This window comes from Oncorhynchus mykiss, chromosome 9 (assembly GCF_013265735.2).
Source record: "Oncorhynchus mykiss isolate Arlee chromosome 9, USDA_OmykA_1.1, whole genome shotgun sequence".
NCBI classification, from domain to species: Eukaryota; Metazoa; Chordata; class Actinopteri; order Salmoniformes; family Salmonidae; genus Oncorhynchus; species Oncorhynchus mykiss.
Window position 1 is genome coordinate 1285998 of NC_048573.1, and position 18377 is coordinate 1304374.

The 18377-nt window shown below is 39.2% G+C and overlaps 2 protein-coding genes across 2 annotated transcripts in view; both read right to left on the minus strand.

The window, feature by feature from the left end:
• Window positions 1-13562, minus strand: part of LOC118966146 — a 174739-nt gene extending 161177 nt beyond the window's left edge. Inside the window, exons 1-2 of the mRNA XM_036989221.1 lie at window positions 13550-13562; window positions 12563-12799 (exon numbers count right to left, since the gene is read on the minus strand). Of these exons, the coding sequence (XP_036845116.1) occupies window positions 12563-12799; window positions 13550-13562 (250 nt within the window). The remainder of the gene's footprint in view (window positions 1-12562; window positions 12800-13549) is intronic.
• Window positions 13563-15209: 1647 nt separating this feature from the next.
• Window positions 15210-18377, minus strand: part of LOC118965952 (butyrophilin subfamily 1 member A1-like) — a 62056-nt gene continuing 58888 nt past the window's right edge. The window contains exon 3 of the mRNA XM_036987032.1: window positions 15210-15514. Coding sequence (XP_036842927.1) covers window positions 15210-15514 — 305 coding nt within the window. The remainder of the gene's footprint in view (window positions 15515-18377) is intronic.

Below are 18377 nucleotides of genomic sequence, written 5' to 3' on the forward strand. Positions count from 1 at the left end.
TAGTCAGGTTAGATGTAGAGGACATTACTAGTCAGGTTAGATGTAGAGTTATATACTGTAGAACAAGAGGACATTACTAGTCAGGTTAGATGTAGAGTTATATACTGTAGAAAAAGAGGACATTACTAGTCAGGTTAGATGTAGAGGACATTACTAGTCAGGTTAGATGTAGAGGACATTACTAGTCAGGTTAGATGTAGAGTTATATACTGTAGAACTAGAGGACATTACTAGTCAGGTTACATGTAGAGTTATATACTGTATAACAAGAGGACATTACTAGTCAGGTTAGATGTAGAAGACATTACTAGTCAGGTTAGATGTAGAGTTATATACTGTAGAACAAGAGGACATTGCTAGTCAGGTTAGATGTAGAGGACATTACTAGTCAGGTTAGATGTGGAGTTATATACTGTAGAACAAGAGGACATTCATTACTAGTCAGGTTAGATGTAGAGGACATTACTAGTCAGGTTAGATGTGGAGTTAAATACTGTAGAACAAGAGGACATTACTAGTCAGGTTAGATGTAGAGTCATATACTGTAGAACAAGAGGACATTACTAGTCAGGTTAGATGTAGAGGACATTGCTAGTCAGGTTAGATGTAGAGTTATATACTGTAGAACAAGAGGACATTACTAGTCAGGTTAGATGTAGAGGACATTACTAGTCAGGTTAGATGTAGAGTTATATACTGTAGAACAAGAGGACATTACTAGTCAGGTTAGATGTAGAGTTATATACTGTAGAACAAGAGGACATTACTAGTCAGGTTAGATGTAGAGTTATATACTGTAGAACAAGAGGACATTACTAGTCAGGTTAGATGTAGAGTTATATACTGTAGAACAAGAGGACATTACTAGTCAAGTTAGATGTAGAGGACATTACTAGTCACGTTAGATGTAGAGTTATATACTGTAGAACAAGAGGAAATTACTAGTCAGGTTAGATGTAGAGGACATTACTAGTCAGGTTAGATGTAGAGTTATATACTGTAGAACAAGAGGACATTACTAGTCAGGTTGGATGTAGAGTTATATACTGTAGAACAAGAGGACATTACTAGTCAGGTTAGATGTAGAGGACATTACTAGTCAGGTTAGATGTAGAGGACATTACTAGTCAGGTTAGATGTAGAGGACATTACTAGTCAGGTTAGATGTAGAGTTATATACTGTAGAACAAGAGGACATTACTAGTCAGGTTAGATATAGAGTTATATAATGTAGAACAAGAGGAAATTACTAGTCAGGTTAGATGTAGAGTTATATACTGTAGAACAAGAGGACATTACTAGTCAGGTTAGATGTAGAGGACATTACTAGTCAGGTTAGATGTAGAGTTATATACTGTAGAACTAGAGGACATTACTAGTCAGGTTAGATGTAGAGTTATATACTGTAGAACAAGAGGACATTACTAGTCAGGTTAGATGTAGAGGACATTACTAGTCAGGTTAGATGTAGAGTTATATACTGTAGAACAAGAGGACATTACTAGTCAGGTTAGATGTAGAGTTATATACTGTAGAACAAGAGGACATTACTAGTCAGGTTAGATGTAGAGTTATATACTGTAGAACAAGAGGACATTACTAGTCAGGTTAGATATAGAGTTATATAATGTAGAACAAGAGGAAATTACTAGTCAGGTTAGATGTAGAGTTATATACTGTAGAACAAGAGGACATTACTAGTCAGGTTAGATGTAGAGGACATTACTAGTCAGGTTAGATGTAGAGTTATATACTGTAGAACAAGAGGACATTACTAGTCAGGTTAGATATAGAGTTATATAATGTAGAACAAGAGGAAATTACTAGTCAGGTTAGATGTAGAGGTATATACTAGTCAGGTTAGATGTAGAGTTATATACTGTAGAACTAGAGGACATTACTAGTCAGGTTAGATGTAGAGTTATATACTGTAGAACAAGAGGACATTACTAGTCAGGTTAGATGTAGAGTTATATACTGTAGAACAAGAGGAAATTACTAGTCAGGTTAGATGTAGAGGACATTACTAGTCAGGTTAGATGTAGAGTTATATACTGTAGAACAAGCGGACATTACTAGTCAGGTTAGATGTAGAGTTATATACTGTAGAACAAGAGGACATTACTAGTCAGGTTAGATGTAGAGGACATTACTAGTCAGGTTAGATGTAGAGGACATTACTAGTCAGGTTAGATGTAGAGTTATTTACTGTAGAACAAGAGGAAATTACTAGTCAGGTTAGATGTAGAGGACATTACTAGCCAGGTTAGATGTAGAGGACATTACTAGTCAGGTTAGATGTAGAGTAATATACTGTAGAACAAGAGGACATTAATAGTCAGGTTAGAAGTAGAGTTATATACTGTAGAACAAGAGGACATTACTAGTCAGGTTAGATGTAGAGGACATTACTAGTCAGGTTAGATGTAGAGTTATATACTGTAGAACAAGAGGACATTACTAGTCAGGTTAGATGTAGAGTTATATACTGTAGAACAAGAGGACATTACTAGTCAGGTTAGATATAGAGTTATATAATGTAGAACAAGAGGAAATTACTAGTCAGGTTAGATGTAGAGTTATATACTGTAGAACAAGAGGACATTACTAGTCAGGTTAGATGTAGAGGACATTACTAGTCAGGTTAGATGTAGAGTTATATACTGTAGAACAAGAGGAAATTACTAGTCAGGTTAGATGTAGAGTTATTTAATTTAGAACAAGAGGACATTACTAGTCAGGTTAGATGTAGAGGACATTACTAGTCAGGTTAGATGTAGAGTTATATACTGTAGAACTAGAGGACATTACTAGTCAGGTTAGATGTAGAGTTATATACTGTAGAACAAGAGGACATTACTAGTCAGGTTAGATATAGAGTTATATAATGTAGAACAAGAGGAAATTACTAGTCAGGTTAGATGTAGAGGTATATACTGTAGAACAAGAGGACATTACTAGTCAGGTTAGATGTAGAAGACATTACTAGTCAGGTTAGATGTAGAGTTATATACTGTAGAACAAGAGGACATTGCTAGTCAGGTTAGATGTAGAGGACATTACTAGTCAGGTTAGATGTGGAGTTATATACTGTAGAACAAGAGGACATTACTAGTCAGGTTAGATGTAGAGTCATATACTGTAGAACAAGAGGACATTACTAGTCAGGTTAGATGTAGAGGACATTGCTAGTCAGGTTAGATGTAGAGGACATTACTAGTCAGGTTAGATGTAAAGGACATTACTAGTCAGGTTAGATGTAGAGTTATATACTGTAGAACAATAGGACATTGCTAGTCAGTTTAGATGTAGAGTTATATACTGTAGAACAAGAGGACATTACTAGTCAGGTTAGATGTAGAGTTATATACTGTAGAACAAGAGGACATTACTAGTCAGGTTAGATGTAGAGGACATTACTAGTCAGGTTAGATGTAGAGTTATATACTGTAGAACAAGAGGACATTACTAGTCAGGTTAGATGTAGAGGACATTACTAGTCAGGTTAGATGTAGAAGACATTACTAGTCAGGTTAGATGTAGAGTTATATACTGTAGAACAAGAGGACATTGCTAGTCAGGTTAGATGTAGAGTTATATACTGTAGAACAAGAGGACATTGCTAGTCAGGTTAGATGTAGAGGACATTACTAGTCAGGTTAGATGTAGAGTCATATACTGTAGAACAAGAGGACATTACTAGTCAGGTTAGATGTAGAGGACATTGCTAGTCAGGTTAGATGTAGAGTTATATACTGTAGAACAAGAGGACATTACTAGTCAGGTTAGATGTAGAGGACATTACTAGTCAGGTTAGATGTAGAGTTATATACTGTAGAACAAGAGGACATTACTAGTCAGGTTAGATGCAGAGTTATATACTGTAGAACAAGAGGACATTACTAGTCAGGTTAGATGTAGAGGACATTACTAGTCAGGTTAGATGTAGAGTTATATACTGTAGAACAAGAGGAAATTACTAGTCAGGTTAGATGTAGAGTTATATACTGTAGAACAAGAGGACATTACTAGTCAGGTTAGATGTAGAGGACATTACTAGTCAGGTTAGATGTAGAGGACATTACTAGTCAGGTTAGATGTAGAGTTATTTACTGTAGAACAAGAGGAAATTACTAGTCAGGTTAGATGTAGAGGACATTACTAGCCAGGTTAGATGTAGAGGACATTACTAGTCAGGTTAGATGTAGAGTTATATACTGTAGAACAAGAGGACATTAATAGTCAGGTTAGAAGTAGAGTTATATACTGTAGAACAAGAGGACATTACTAGTCAGGTTAGATGTTGAGGACATTACTAGTCAGGTTAGATGTAGAGTTTTATACTGTAGAACAAGAGGACATTACTAGTCAGGTTAGATGTAGAGTTATATACTGTAGAACAAGAGGACATTACTAGTCAGGTTAGATGTAGAGGACATTACTAGTCAGGTTAGATGTAGAGGACATTACTAGTCAGGTTAGATGTAGAGTTATTTACTGTAGAACAAGAGGAAATTACTAGTCAGGTTAGATGTAGAGGACATTACTAGCCAGGTTAGATGTAGAGGACATTACTAGTCAGGTTAGATGTAGAGTTATATACTGTAGAACAAGAGGACATTAATAGTCAGGTTAGATGTAGAGTTATATACTGTAGAACAAGAGGACATTACTAGTCAGGTTAGATGTTGAGGACATTACTAGTCAGGTTAGATGTAGAGTTATATACTGTAGAACAAGAGGACATTACTAGTCAGGTTAGATGTAGAGGACATTACTAGTCAGGTTAGATGTAGAGTTATATACTGTAGAACAAGAGGAAATTACTAGTCAGGTTAGATAGAGTTATATAATGTAGAACAAGAGGAAATTACTAGTCAGGTTAGATGTAGAGTTATATACTGTAGAACAAGAGGACATTACTAGTCAGGTTAGATGTAGAGGACATTACTAGTCAGGTTAGATGTAGAGTTATATACTGTAGAACAAGAGGAAATTACTAGTCAGGTTAGATGTAGAGTTATTTACTGTAGAACAAGAGGACATTACTAGTCAGGTTAGATGTAGAGGACATTACTAGTCAGGTTAGATGTAGAGTTATATACTGTAGAACTAGAGGACATTACTAGTCAGGTTAGATGTAGAGTTATATACTGTAGAACAAGAGGACATTACTAGTCAGGTTAGATATAGAGTTATATAATGTAGAACAAGAGGAAATAACTAGTCAAGTTAGATGTAGAGGTATATACTGTAGAACAAGAGGACATTACTAGTCAGGTTAGATGTAGAAGACATTACTAGTCAGGTTAGATGTGGAGTTATATACTGTAGAACAAGAGGACATTACTAGTCAGGTTAGATGTAGAGTCATATACTGTAGAACAAGAGGACATTACTAGTCAGGTTAGATGTAGAGGACATTGCTAGTCAGGTTAGATGTAGAGGACATTACTAGTCAGGTTAGATGTAAAGGACATTACTAGTCAGGTTAGATGTAGAGTTATATACTGTAGAACAATAGGACATTGCTAGTCAGTTTAGATGTAGAGTTATATACTGTAGAACAAGAGGACATTACTAGTCAGGTTAGATGTAGAGTTATATACTGTAGAACAAGAGGACATTACTAGTCAGGTTAGATGTAGAGGACATTACTAGTCAGGTTAGATGTAGAGTTATATACTGTAGAACAAGAGGACATTACTAGTCAGGTTAGATGTAGAGTTATATACTGTAGAAAAAGAGGACATTACTAGTCAGGTTAGATGTAGAGGACATTACTAGTCAGGTTAGATGTAGAGGACATTACTAGTCAGGTTAGATGTAGAGTTATATACTGTAGAACTAGAGGACATTACTAGTCAGGTTACATGTAGAGTTATATACTGTATAACAAGAGGACATTACTAGTCAGGTTAGATGTAGAAGACATTACTAGTCAGGTTAGATGTAGAGTTATATACTGTAGAACAAGAGGACATTGCTAGTCAGGTTAGATGTAGAGGACATTACTAGTCAGGTTAGATGTGGAGTTATATACTGTAGAACAAGAGGACATTCATTACTAGTCAGGTTAGATGTAGAGGACATTACTAGTCAGGTTAGATGTGGAGTTATATACTGTAGAAGAAGAGGACATTACTAGTCAGGTTAGATGTAGAGTCATATACTGTAGAACAAGAGGACATTACTAGTCAGGTTAGATGTAGAGGACATTGCTAGTCAGGTTAGATGTAGAGTTATATACTGTAGAACAAGAGGACATTACTAGTCAGGTTAGATGTAGAGGACATTACTAGTCAGGTTAGATGTAGAGTTATATACTGTAGAACAAGAGGACATTACTAGTCAGGTTAGATGTAGAGTTATATACTGTAGAACAAGAGGACATTACTAGTCAGGTTAGATGTAGAGTTATATACTGTAGAACAAGAGGACATTACTAGTCAGGTTAGATGTAGAGTTATATACTGTAGAACAAGAGGACATTACTAGTCAAGTTAGATGTAGAGGACATTACTAGTCACGTTAGATGTAGAGTTATATACTGTAGAACAAGAGGAAATTACTAGTCAGGTTAGATGTAGAGGACATTACTAGTCAGGTTAGATGTAGAGTTATATACTGTAGAACAAGAGGACATTACTAGTCAGGTTGGATGTAGAGTTATATACTGTAGAACAAGAGGACATTACTAGTCAGGTTAGATGTAGAGGACATTACTAGTCAGGTTAGATGTAGAGGACATTACTAGTCAGGTTAGATGTAGAGGACATTACTAGTCAGGTTAGATGTAGAGTTATTTACTGTAGAACAAGAGGAAATTACTAGTCAGGTTAGATGTAGAGGACATTACTAGCCAGGTTAGATGTAGAGGACATTACTAGTCAGGTTAGATGTAGAGTTATATACTGTAGAACAAGAGGACATTAATAGTCAGGTTAGATGTAGAGTTATATACTGTAGAACAAGAGGACATTACTAGTCAGGTTAGATGTAGAGGACATTACTAGTCAGGTTAGATGTAGAGTTATATACTGTAGAACAAGAGGACATTACTAGTCAGGTTAGATGTAGAGTTATATACTGTAGAACAAGAGGACATTACTAGTCAGGTTAGATGTAGAGTTATATACTGTAGAACAAGAGGACATTACTAGTCAGGTTAGATATAGAGTTATATAATGTAGAACAAGAGGAAATTACTAGTCAGGTTAGATGTAGAGTTATATACTGTAGAACAAGAGGACATTACTAGTCAGGTTAGATGTAGAGGACATTACTAGTCAGGTTAGATGTAGAGTTATATACTGTAGAACTAGAGGACATTACTAGTCAGGTTAGATGTAGAGTTATATACTGTAGAACAAGAGGACATTACTAGTCAGGTTAGATGTAGAGGACATTACTAGTCAGGTTAGATGTAGAGTTATATACTGTAGAACAAGAGGACATTACTAGTCAGGTTAGATGTAGAGTTATATACTGTAGAACAAGAGGACATTACTAGTCAGGTTAGATGTAGAGTTATATACTGTAGAACAAGAGGACATTACTATTCAGGTTAGATATAGAGTTATATAATGTAGAACAAGAGGAAATTACTAGTCAGGTTAGATGTAGAGTTATATACTGTAGAACAAGAGGACATTACTAGTCAGGTTAGATGTAGAGGACATTACTAGTCAGGTTAGATGTAGAGGACATTACTAGTCAGGTTAGATGTAGAGGACATTACTAGTCAGGTTAGATGTAGAGTTATATACTGTAGAACAAGAGGACATTACTAGTCAGGTTAGATGTAGAGTTATATACTGTAGAACAAGAGGACATTACTAGTCAGGTTAGATGTAGAGGACATTACTAGTCAGGTTAGATGTAGAGTTATATAATGTAGAACAAGAGGACATTACTAGTCAGGTTAGATGTAGAGGACATTACTAGTCAGGTTAGATGTAGAGTTATATACTGTAGAACAAGAGGACATTACTAGTCAGGTTAGATGTAGAGGACATTACTAGTCAGGTTAGATGTAGAGTTATATACTGTAGAACTAGAGGACATTACTAGTCAGGTTAGATGTAGAGTTATATACTGTAGAACAAGAGGACATTACTAGTGAGGTTAGATGTAGAGGACATTACTAGTCAGGTTAGATGTAGAGGACATTACTAGTCAGGTTAGATGTAGTTATATACTTCTTTTCTTCATGTGAATCACAGGGATTTGGGACTGGTCTGTTCATCCCTAACCCAATGTATACATGACCATATCGGTTCATCCTAACATCCTAACATTAACCCGTACCTAACAGCTACATTTTCATTCCCAACCTAAACTCAGCAAAAAAAGAAACGTCCCTTTTTCAGGACCCTGTCTTTCAACGATAATTTGAAAAAATCCAAATAACTTCACAGATCTTCATTGTAAAGGGTTTTAACACTGTACAAGAGGACATTACTAGTCAGGTTAGATATAGAGTTATGCTTGTTTGTTCAATGAACCATAAACAATTTTTTTTTTTTTTTTTTACCTTTATTTAACCAGGCAAGTCAGTTAAGAACAAATTCTTATTTACAATGACGGCCTGGGAACAGTGGGTTAACTGCCTGTTCAGGGGCAGAACGACAGATTTGTACCTTGTCAGCTTGGGGGTTTGAACTCGCAACCTTCCGGTTACTAGTCCAACGCTCTAACCACTAGGCTACCCTGCCGCCCCAATTAATGAATTTGCACCTGTGGAACGGTCATTAAGACACTAACAGCTTACAGACGGTAGGCAATTAAGGTCACAGTTATGAAAACATAGGGCACTAAAGAGACCTTTCTACTGACTCTGAAAAACACCAAAAGAAAAATGCCCAGGGTCCCTGCTCCTCTGTGTGAACGTGCCTTAGGCATGCTGCAAGGAGGCATGAGGACTGCAGATTTGGCCAGGGCAATAAATTGCAATATCTGTACTGTGAGACGCCTAAGACAGCATTACAAGGAGACAAGACGGACAGCTGATCGTCCTCGCAGAGGCAGAACACGTGTAACAACACCTGCACAGGATCGGTACATCCGAACATCACACCTGCGGGACAGGTACAGGATGGCAACAACAACTGCCCGAGTTACACCAGGAACGCACAATCCCTCCATCAGTGCACAGACTGTCCGCAATAAGCGGAAAGAGGCTGGACTGAGGGCTTGTAGGCCTGTTGTAAGGCAGGTCCTCATCGGACTGAGCTTGTTGTCATTGCAGGCAATCTCAACGCTGTGCGTTACAGGGAAGACATCCTCCCTCATGTGGTACCCTTCCTGCAGGCTCATCCTGACATGACCCTCCAGCATGACAATGCCACCATGCATACTGCTCATTCTGTGCGTGATTTCCTGCAATACAGAAATGTCAGTGCTCTGCCATGGCCAGCGAAGAGCCCGGATCTCAATCCCATTGAGCACGTCTGGGACCTTTTGGATTGGAGGGTGAGGGCTAGGGAAATTTCCCCAGAAATGCCTGGGAACTTGCAGGTGCCTTGGTGGAAGAGTGGGGTAACATCTCACAGCAAGAACTGTCAAATCTGGTGCAGTCCATGAGGAGGAGATGCACTGCAGTACTTAATGAAGCTGACTGAGCTGATACTGACTGTTACTTTTGACCCCCCATTTGTTCAGGGACACATTATTCCATTTCTGTTAGTCACATGTCTGTGGAACTTGTTCAGTTTATGTCACAGTTGTTGAATCTTGTTATGTTCATACAAATATTTACACACGTTAAGTTTGCTGAAAAGAAACGCAGTTGACAGTGAGAGGACATTTCTTTTTTTGCTGAGATGGAGCGGTCTTCTGGTCACATCGCGCACCACTCCCTAGCATACTACTCGCCAATGTCCAGTCTCTTGACAACAAGGTAGACGAAATCCGAGCAAGGGTTTCCTTCCAGAGAGACATCAGAGATTGTCACGTTCTCTGTTTCATGGAAACAAGGCTCACTCGAGACATGCTATCGGAGTCGGTACAGCCACCTGGTTTCTTCGCATCGTGCCGACAGAAACAAGCATCTCTCTGGTAAGAAGAAGGGCGGTGTGTATGCCTTATGATTAACGAGAAGTGGTGTGATCATAACAACATACAGGAACTCAAGTCCTTTTGATCACCTGACCTAGAATTCCTTACATTCAAATGCCGACTGCATTACCTACCAAGAGAATTCTCTTAGATTATAATCACAGCCGTGTATACCTTCAAGAGGGCCACCATTGTCCCTGTTCCCAAGAAAGCTAAGGTACCAGAGCTAAATGACTACCGCCCCGTAGCATTCACCTCCGTCATCATGAAGTGCTTTGAGAGACTAGTCAAGGACCATATCACCTCCAACCTACCTGACACCCTAGACCCACTCCAATTTGCTTACCGCCCCTATAGGTCAAAAGATACACAATCGCAACCACACTGCACACTGCCCTAACCCATCTGGACAAGAGGAATACCTGTGAGAGAATGCTGTTCATCGACTACAGCTCAGCATTTAACACCATAGTACTCTCCAAACTCGTCATCAAGCTCGAGACCCTGGGTCACAACTAGAGGTCGACCGATTATTATTTTTCAACGCCGATACCGAAACAGATTATTGGAGGACCAAAAAAGCCGATGCCGATTAAATCGGCCAATTTTAAAAATATATATGTTTTTATTTGTAATAATGACAATTACAACAATACTGAATTAACACTTATTTTAACTTAATATAATATATCAATAAAATCAATTTAGCCTCAAATGAATAATGAAACATGTTCAATTTGGTTTAAATAATGCAAAAACAAAGTGTTGAGGAAGAACATAAAAGTGCAAAATGTGCCATGTATGAAAGCTAACGTTTCAGTTCCTTGCTCAGAACATGAGATCATATGAAAGCTGGTGGTTCCTTTTAACATGAGTCTTCAATATTCCCAGGTAAGAAGTTTTAGGTTGTAGTTATTATAGGACTATTTCCCTCTATACCATTTGTATTTCATATACCTTTGACTATTAGATGTTCTTATAGGCACTTTAGTATTGCCAGTGTAACAGTATAGCTTCCATCCCTCTCCTCACTCCTCCCTGGGCTCGAACCAGGAACACATTCATTTGAGGCTAAATTGACAACAGCCACCACATCGAAGCAGCATTACCCATACAGAGCAAGGGAAACAACCACCCCAAGTCTCAGAGCGAGTGAAGTTTGAAACGCTATTAGCGCGCGCTAACTAGCTAGCCATTTCACTTCGGTTACACCAGCCTCATCTCGAGAGTTGATAGGCTTGAAGTCATGGCAAAACGTTTGAATGAATGTTTACTGCTTCTGCCTACTCAGTCAGATACTTAGATACTTGTATGCTCAGTCAGATTATATGCAATGCAGGACATGCTAGATAATATCTAGTAATATCATCAACCATGTGTAGTTAACTTGTGATTATGATTGATTGTTTTTTATAAGATAAGTTTAATAATGCTAGCTAGCAACTTACCTTGGCTTACTGCATTCGCGTAACAGGCAGTCAGTCTCCTTGTGGAGTGCCACGAGAGAGAGGCAGGTCGTTATTGCGTTGGACTAGTTAACTGTAAGGTTGCAAGATTGAATCCCCCGAGCTGACAAGGTGAAAATCTGTCTTTCTGCCCCTGAACGAGGCAGTTAACCCACCGTTCCTAGGCCGTCATTGAAAATAAGAATGTGTTCTTAAATGTGTTCTTAACTGACTTGCCTATTTAAATACAGATTAAATAAAGGTGTAAAAAAATAAAAATAATTATAAACAATAAAAAATACAGATTTCTGATTGTTATGAAAACTTGAAATCGGCCATTCCGATTAATCGGTCGACCCAAGTCCCAAGCCCTGTGCAACTGGGTCCTGGATCTTCTGACAGGCCGCCCATGCTAACCATATGTGACCAATAAAATGTGATTTGATTTGAGTTTATATATATATATATATGTAAAGTATACAGCCAGTGGAGGACTGGTCATCCCTCAGAGCCTGGTTCCTCTCTACCCAGTACAGCCAGTAGAGGACTGGTCACTCCTCAGAGCCTGGTTCCTCTGGTCTACCCAGTACAGCCAGTAGAGGACTGGTCACCCCTCAGAGCCTGGTTCCTCTGGTCTACCCAGTACAGTCAGTAGAGGACTGGTCACCCCTCAGAGCCTGGTTCCTCTCTACCCAGTACAGCCAGTAGAGGACTGGTCTACCCAGTACATCAGGAGAGGACTGGTCACCCCTCAGAGCTTGGTTCCTCTGGTCTACCCAGTACAGCCAGCAGAGGACTGGTCACCCCTCAGAGCCTGGTTCCTCTGGTCTACCCAGTACAACCAGTAGAGAGGTTCTTACCCAGGTGATATACTAGATAAGGTTTATATTACAGTGATATGTAACCAGAGGTAGAGAGGTTCTTACCCAGGTGATAGACTAGATAAGGTTTATATTCCAGTGATATGTAACCAGAGGTAGAGAGGTTCTTACCCAGGTGATAGACTAGATGAGGTTTATATTCCAGTGATATGTAACCAGAGGTAGAGAGGTTCTTACCCAGGTCGATGACAAGGTCAGGTTCCAGATCCAGTAGAATCCTGTAAAAGTCTGATTTCAGCTTTACCCCTCCAAAGTCTAGAGCCTCGTACAACAGTTCCATCTGGTCCCATCTGGTCCTGGCAGCACGGATCTTAGAGTACGTCTCAGAACGGATCAAGGCAAATGCCATGGGAATCACCATGGTAACATTCTGAATGAGGTAGTAGGAGTGTATGTTCACAAACAGGGATTCAACTAGAAAGGAAAGAAAACAGATGTAGAGTTATAATGTCCTCTACATCTAACCTGACTAGTAATGTCCTCTACATCTAACATGACTAGTAATGTCCTCTACATCTAACCTGACTAGTAATGTCCTCTTGTTCTACAGTATATAACTCTACATCTAACCTGATTAGTAATGTCATCTTGTTCTACAGTATATAACTCTACATCTAACCTGATTAGTAATGTCCTCTACATCTAACCTGACTAGTAATGTCCTCTTGTTCTACAGTATATAACTCTACATCTAACCTGACTAGTAATGTCCTCTTGTTCTACAGTATATAACTCTACATCTAACCTGACTAGTAATGTCCTCTACATCTAACCTGACTAGTAATGTCCTCTAGTTCTACAGTATATAACTCTACATCATCACTGTAGACAAGGAAATACATGAATATGAATATTTACACACAAGAGAGAAAAGCATAAAACCATGAGGTCTGTGATTAACAGTTGACCCATCAGTATTATAGTAATAAACCATGAGGTCTGTGATTAACAGTTGACCCATCAGTATTATAGTAATAAACCATGAGGTCTGTGATTAACAGTTGACCCATCAGTATTATAGTAATAAACCATGAGGTCTGTGATTAACAGTTGACCCATCAGTATTCTAGTAATAAACCATGAGGTCTGTGAGAAACAGTTGACCCATCAGTATTATAGTAATAATCATAATCTCTATATATAACAAGTCAACAGCCCACTTACCTTGTTCTTCCATTTGTTTTCTAATCTTCTTCTCTGTAGACAAAAGAAAACAAATGTATAAAAGCATTACAATAATAATCATTAAAAAGCTTAAACACAAAGAAAACAGTCTTTAAAAAACAAATTCAAATACAGTAAACCATTAAAACCATCAGATCTGTGATAAACAATTGACCAGGACAGTATTATAGAGTCTAATGGACAGTATATGGGTCATTCCTAGTTATATCCTGATCTAATACAGGACTGGTCTGAAGGTAACCTGGTATAAATGAATAGAGTCTAATGGACAGTATATGGGTCATTCCTAGTTATATCCTGATCTAATACAGGACTGGTCTGAAGGTAACCTGGTATAAATGAATAGAGTCTAATGGACAGTATATGGGTCATTCCTAGTTATATCCTGATCTAATACAGGACTGGTCTGAAGGTAACCTGGTATAAATGAATAGAGTCTAATGGACAGTATATGGGTCATTCCTAGTTATATCCTGATCTAATACATAGTATATGGGTCATTCCTTGACTTTTTCCACATTTTGTTATGTTACAGCCTTATTCTAAAATGGATTCAAACCTTATTTTGCCCTCACCAATCTACACACAATACCCCATAATGACATCACAATACCCCATAATGACATCACAATACCCCACAATGACATCACAATACCCCACAATGACATCACAATACCCCACAATGACATCACAATACCCCACAATGACATCACAATACCCCATAATGACAAAGCAAAAACAGCTTTTTAACAATTTTGCAAATAAGAAATAAAAAAAATACAAATAAAATATCACACAAGGACCAGTCAGACATCAAGGACCAGTCAGACATCAAGGACCAGTCAGACATCAAGGACCAGTCAGACATCAAGGACCAGTCAGAGATCAAGGACCAGTCAGACATCAAGGACCAGTCAGAGATCAAGGACCAGTCAGAGATCAAGGACCAGTCAGACATCAAGGACCAGTCAGAGATCAAGGACCAGTCAGAGATCAAGGACCAGTCAGACATCAAGGACCAGTCAGACATCAAGGACCAGTCAGAGATCAAGGACCAGTCAGACATCAAGGACCAGTCAGACATCAAGGACCAGTCAGAGATCAAGGACCAGTCAGACATCAAGGACCAGTCAGAGATCAAGGACCAGTCAGAGATCAAGGACCAGTCAGACATCAAGGACCAGTCAGAGATCAAGGACCAGTCAGACATCAAGGACCAGTCAGAGATCAAGGACCAGTCAGAGATCAAGGACCAGTCAGACATCAAGGACCAGTCAGAGATCAAGGACCAGTCAGACATCAAGGACCAGTCAGAGATCAAGGACCAGTCAGAGATCAAGGACCAGTCAGAGGTCAAGGTTAAACTCACCTTCAGTATGTTTTCTCCACTTGTAGACACCAGCTGAAGCTGTGAGAACTACAATAGCTAATAGTATTGATAGACCAATAATCAACGCCACTTGTGATTTAGGAAACACGTCATCTGAAACAGAGAAGTCATGTCAAACCATTACAACACTACATATATACTGTACAGGAAGTAAAGCATCATTACTGCTGAACAGACCAATAAGGTCATCCCCTAGGAAACCGTCCTCCACTAACTAGTCTAACTAACTAGAGGTCTCAGGTATTTGGGTTAACCAATGAAGACCTCACCTGGGACATGAATCTCTGTCTCCTTCAGCTGGTTGATCTCCGTCTGGTGAACTCTACAGGTGAACCTGTTGGTGTCAGTCTGGTTCACGGTGACATGTCGTCTCAGAGCGTAGAGGCCCTCTGAGTCTCTGTGTCTCTCTGGAGGTCCATCAGCAGGTAGGATGGTTCCAGAACTGTCCAGCCACTCCATCTCAGGTTCAGGAAACCAGCCTCCAGACTCACACTTCAGGACCACCCCCCAGTCTTTAGTTCCAACAATAGAGATCACTGGCTGAGATACAGCACCTACAGATACAAGATAAAACAGATCACTGGCTGAGATACAGCACCTACAGATACAAGATAAAACAGATCACTGGCTGAGATACAGCACCTACACAGATACAAGATAAAACAGAGATCACTGGCTGAGATACAGCACCTACACAGATACAAGATAAAACAGATCACTGGCTGAGATACAGCACCTACACAGATACAAGATAAAACAGAGATCACTGGCTGAGATACAGCACCTACACAGATACAATATACAACAGAGATCACTGGCTGAGATACAGCACCTACACAGATACAAGATTTGTAGTTTGCATTTGTATTTATTATGGATCCCCATTAGTTCCTGCCAAGGCAGCAGCTACTCTTCCTGGGGTTTATTATGGATCCTCATTAGTTCCTGCCAAGACAGCAGCTACTCTTCCTGGGGTTTATTATGGATCCCCATTAGTTCCTGTCAAGGCAGCAGCTACTCTTCCTGGGGTTTATTATGGATCCCCATTAGTTCCTGCCAAGGCAGCAGCTACTATTCCTGGGGTTTATTATGGATCCCCATTAGTTCCTGCCAAGGCAGCGGCTACTCTTCCTGGGGTTTATTATGGATCCCCATTAGTTCCTGCCAAGGCAGCAGCTACTATTCCTGGGGTTTATTATGGATCCCCATTAGTTCCTGCCAAGGCAGCAGCTACTCTTCCTGGGGTCCAGCAACATTAAGGCAGTTGACACAATTTTAAACCATTACAATACATTCACAGATTTCACAACACACTGTGTGCCCTCAGGCCCCTAGTCCACCACTACCACATATCTACAAATATACACATATCTATATGTAGAGTTGCACATTTGGGGAATATTCAGAGGTGGAAACTTTCCGTGGGGATCAATGGGAATATATGCAAATTAATATTAATGAATTAATATTAACCATTTAAATGTAGATGTTTTTTGCATTGGATATATTTACCATATCATATGGAGACAGAAACATAAACCTTTAACCTGATCATAAGTAGACATTAAAAACAAAATTGCACATGATTAAATCCTTCCATTATAAATATAAAAACTATTTAGTTACGAATTGAACTTTAATTAAATGAGTTGACTCTTCACATGGGATGATTTCACTGAACAACAAAAGAAAGGGATATTGAATTGATGCCCAATGATCCATCGCATCTCCCAAAAACGTTTTCAACATACATCTGTAAAATTATAGTACTTTGATATATTTCAGAACTGCAGTTTTCTCTGCTTGGAGCAACAGTGAAGTGGGCAGTAGGGATTTCTTCTCTTACATCTGCAAGCAGAATTTGGCGAAGTTGAAGTAGATTCGATGCAACGCAGGACAAGCTAGTTAACCTTGTAATATCATCAACCATGTGTAGTTAACTAGTGATTATGTGAAGATTGATTGTTTTTTATAAGATAAGTTTAATGCTAGCTAGCAACTTATTTTGGCTCCTTGCTGCACTCGCGTAACAGGTAGTCAGCCTGCCACGAAGTCTCCTCGTGGAATGCAATGTAATCGGCGTCCAAAAATGCAGATTACCGATTGTTCTGAAAATTTGAAATCGGCCCTAATTAACCATGCCGATTAAATCGGTCGACCTCTAATGCAGAGGGTTGCATTTCCATTGAATTGGGGATAGTTTAAACAAAATATGCCACAAGACCTAGAATTGCCTTATGTGTATCCCACAAAAAAAGGTTCACTGATATAAGCTAAGTTTTTTGGTGAATTAAAGCAAAATTCCCTTAACTTCCCATAGAAAATGTCCGGACATTTACCAGAAGGTTTCCGACCCTTTGCAACCCTAGATGGACCTTTGCCTAAATGCCTAATAAACATCATTAAACACTTCCTGCTATTTGAGAAATGCCTAATCAACAACACTAAACACTTCCTGCTATCTGAGAAATACCTAAACAACAACATTACACTTCCTGCTATTTGAGAAATGCCTAGTCAACAACATTACACTTCCTGCTGTTTGAGAAATACCTAGTCAACAACATTAAACCTGAACAGAACCCTGCAGCACTCCAGTATTAACAGAAAGATGGTCAGATGTCATGAACAGAACCATGCAGCACTCCAGTATTAACAGAAAGATGGTCAGATGTCATGAACAGAACCATGCAGCACTCCAGTATTAACAGAACCCTGCAGCATTCCAGTATTAACAGAACCCTGCAGCGCTCCAGTATTAACAGAACTCCAGTAATAACAGAACTCCAGTAATAACAGAACTCCAGTAATAACAGAACTCCAGTAATAACAGAACCCTGCAGCACTCCAGTATTAACAGAACCCTGCAGCACTCCAGTATTAACAGAACCCTGCAGCACTCCAGTATTAACAGAACCCTGCAGCACTCCAGTATTAACAGAACCCTGTAGCACTCCAGTATTAACAGAACCCTGCAGCACTCCAGTATTAACAGAACCCTGCAGCACTCCAGTATTAACAGAACCCTGCAGCACTCCAGTATTAACAGAACCCTGCAGCACTCCAGTATTAACAGAACCCTGCAGCACTCCAGTATTAACAGAACCCTGCAGCACTCCAGTATTAACAGAACCCTGCAGCACTCCAGTATTAACAGAACCCTGCAGCACTCCAGTATTAACAGAACCCTGCAGCACTCCAGTATTAACAGAACCCTGCAGCACTCCAGTATTAACAGAACCCTGCAGCACTCCAGTATTAACAGAACCCTGCAGCACTCCAGTATTAACAGAACACTGCAGCACTCCAGTATTAACAGAACCCTGCAGCACTCCAGTATTAACAGAACCCTGCAGCACTCCAGTATTAACAGAACCCTGCAGCACTCCAATATTAACAGAACACTGCAGCACTCCA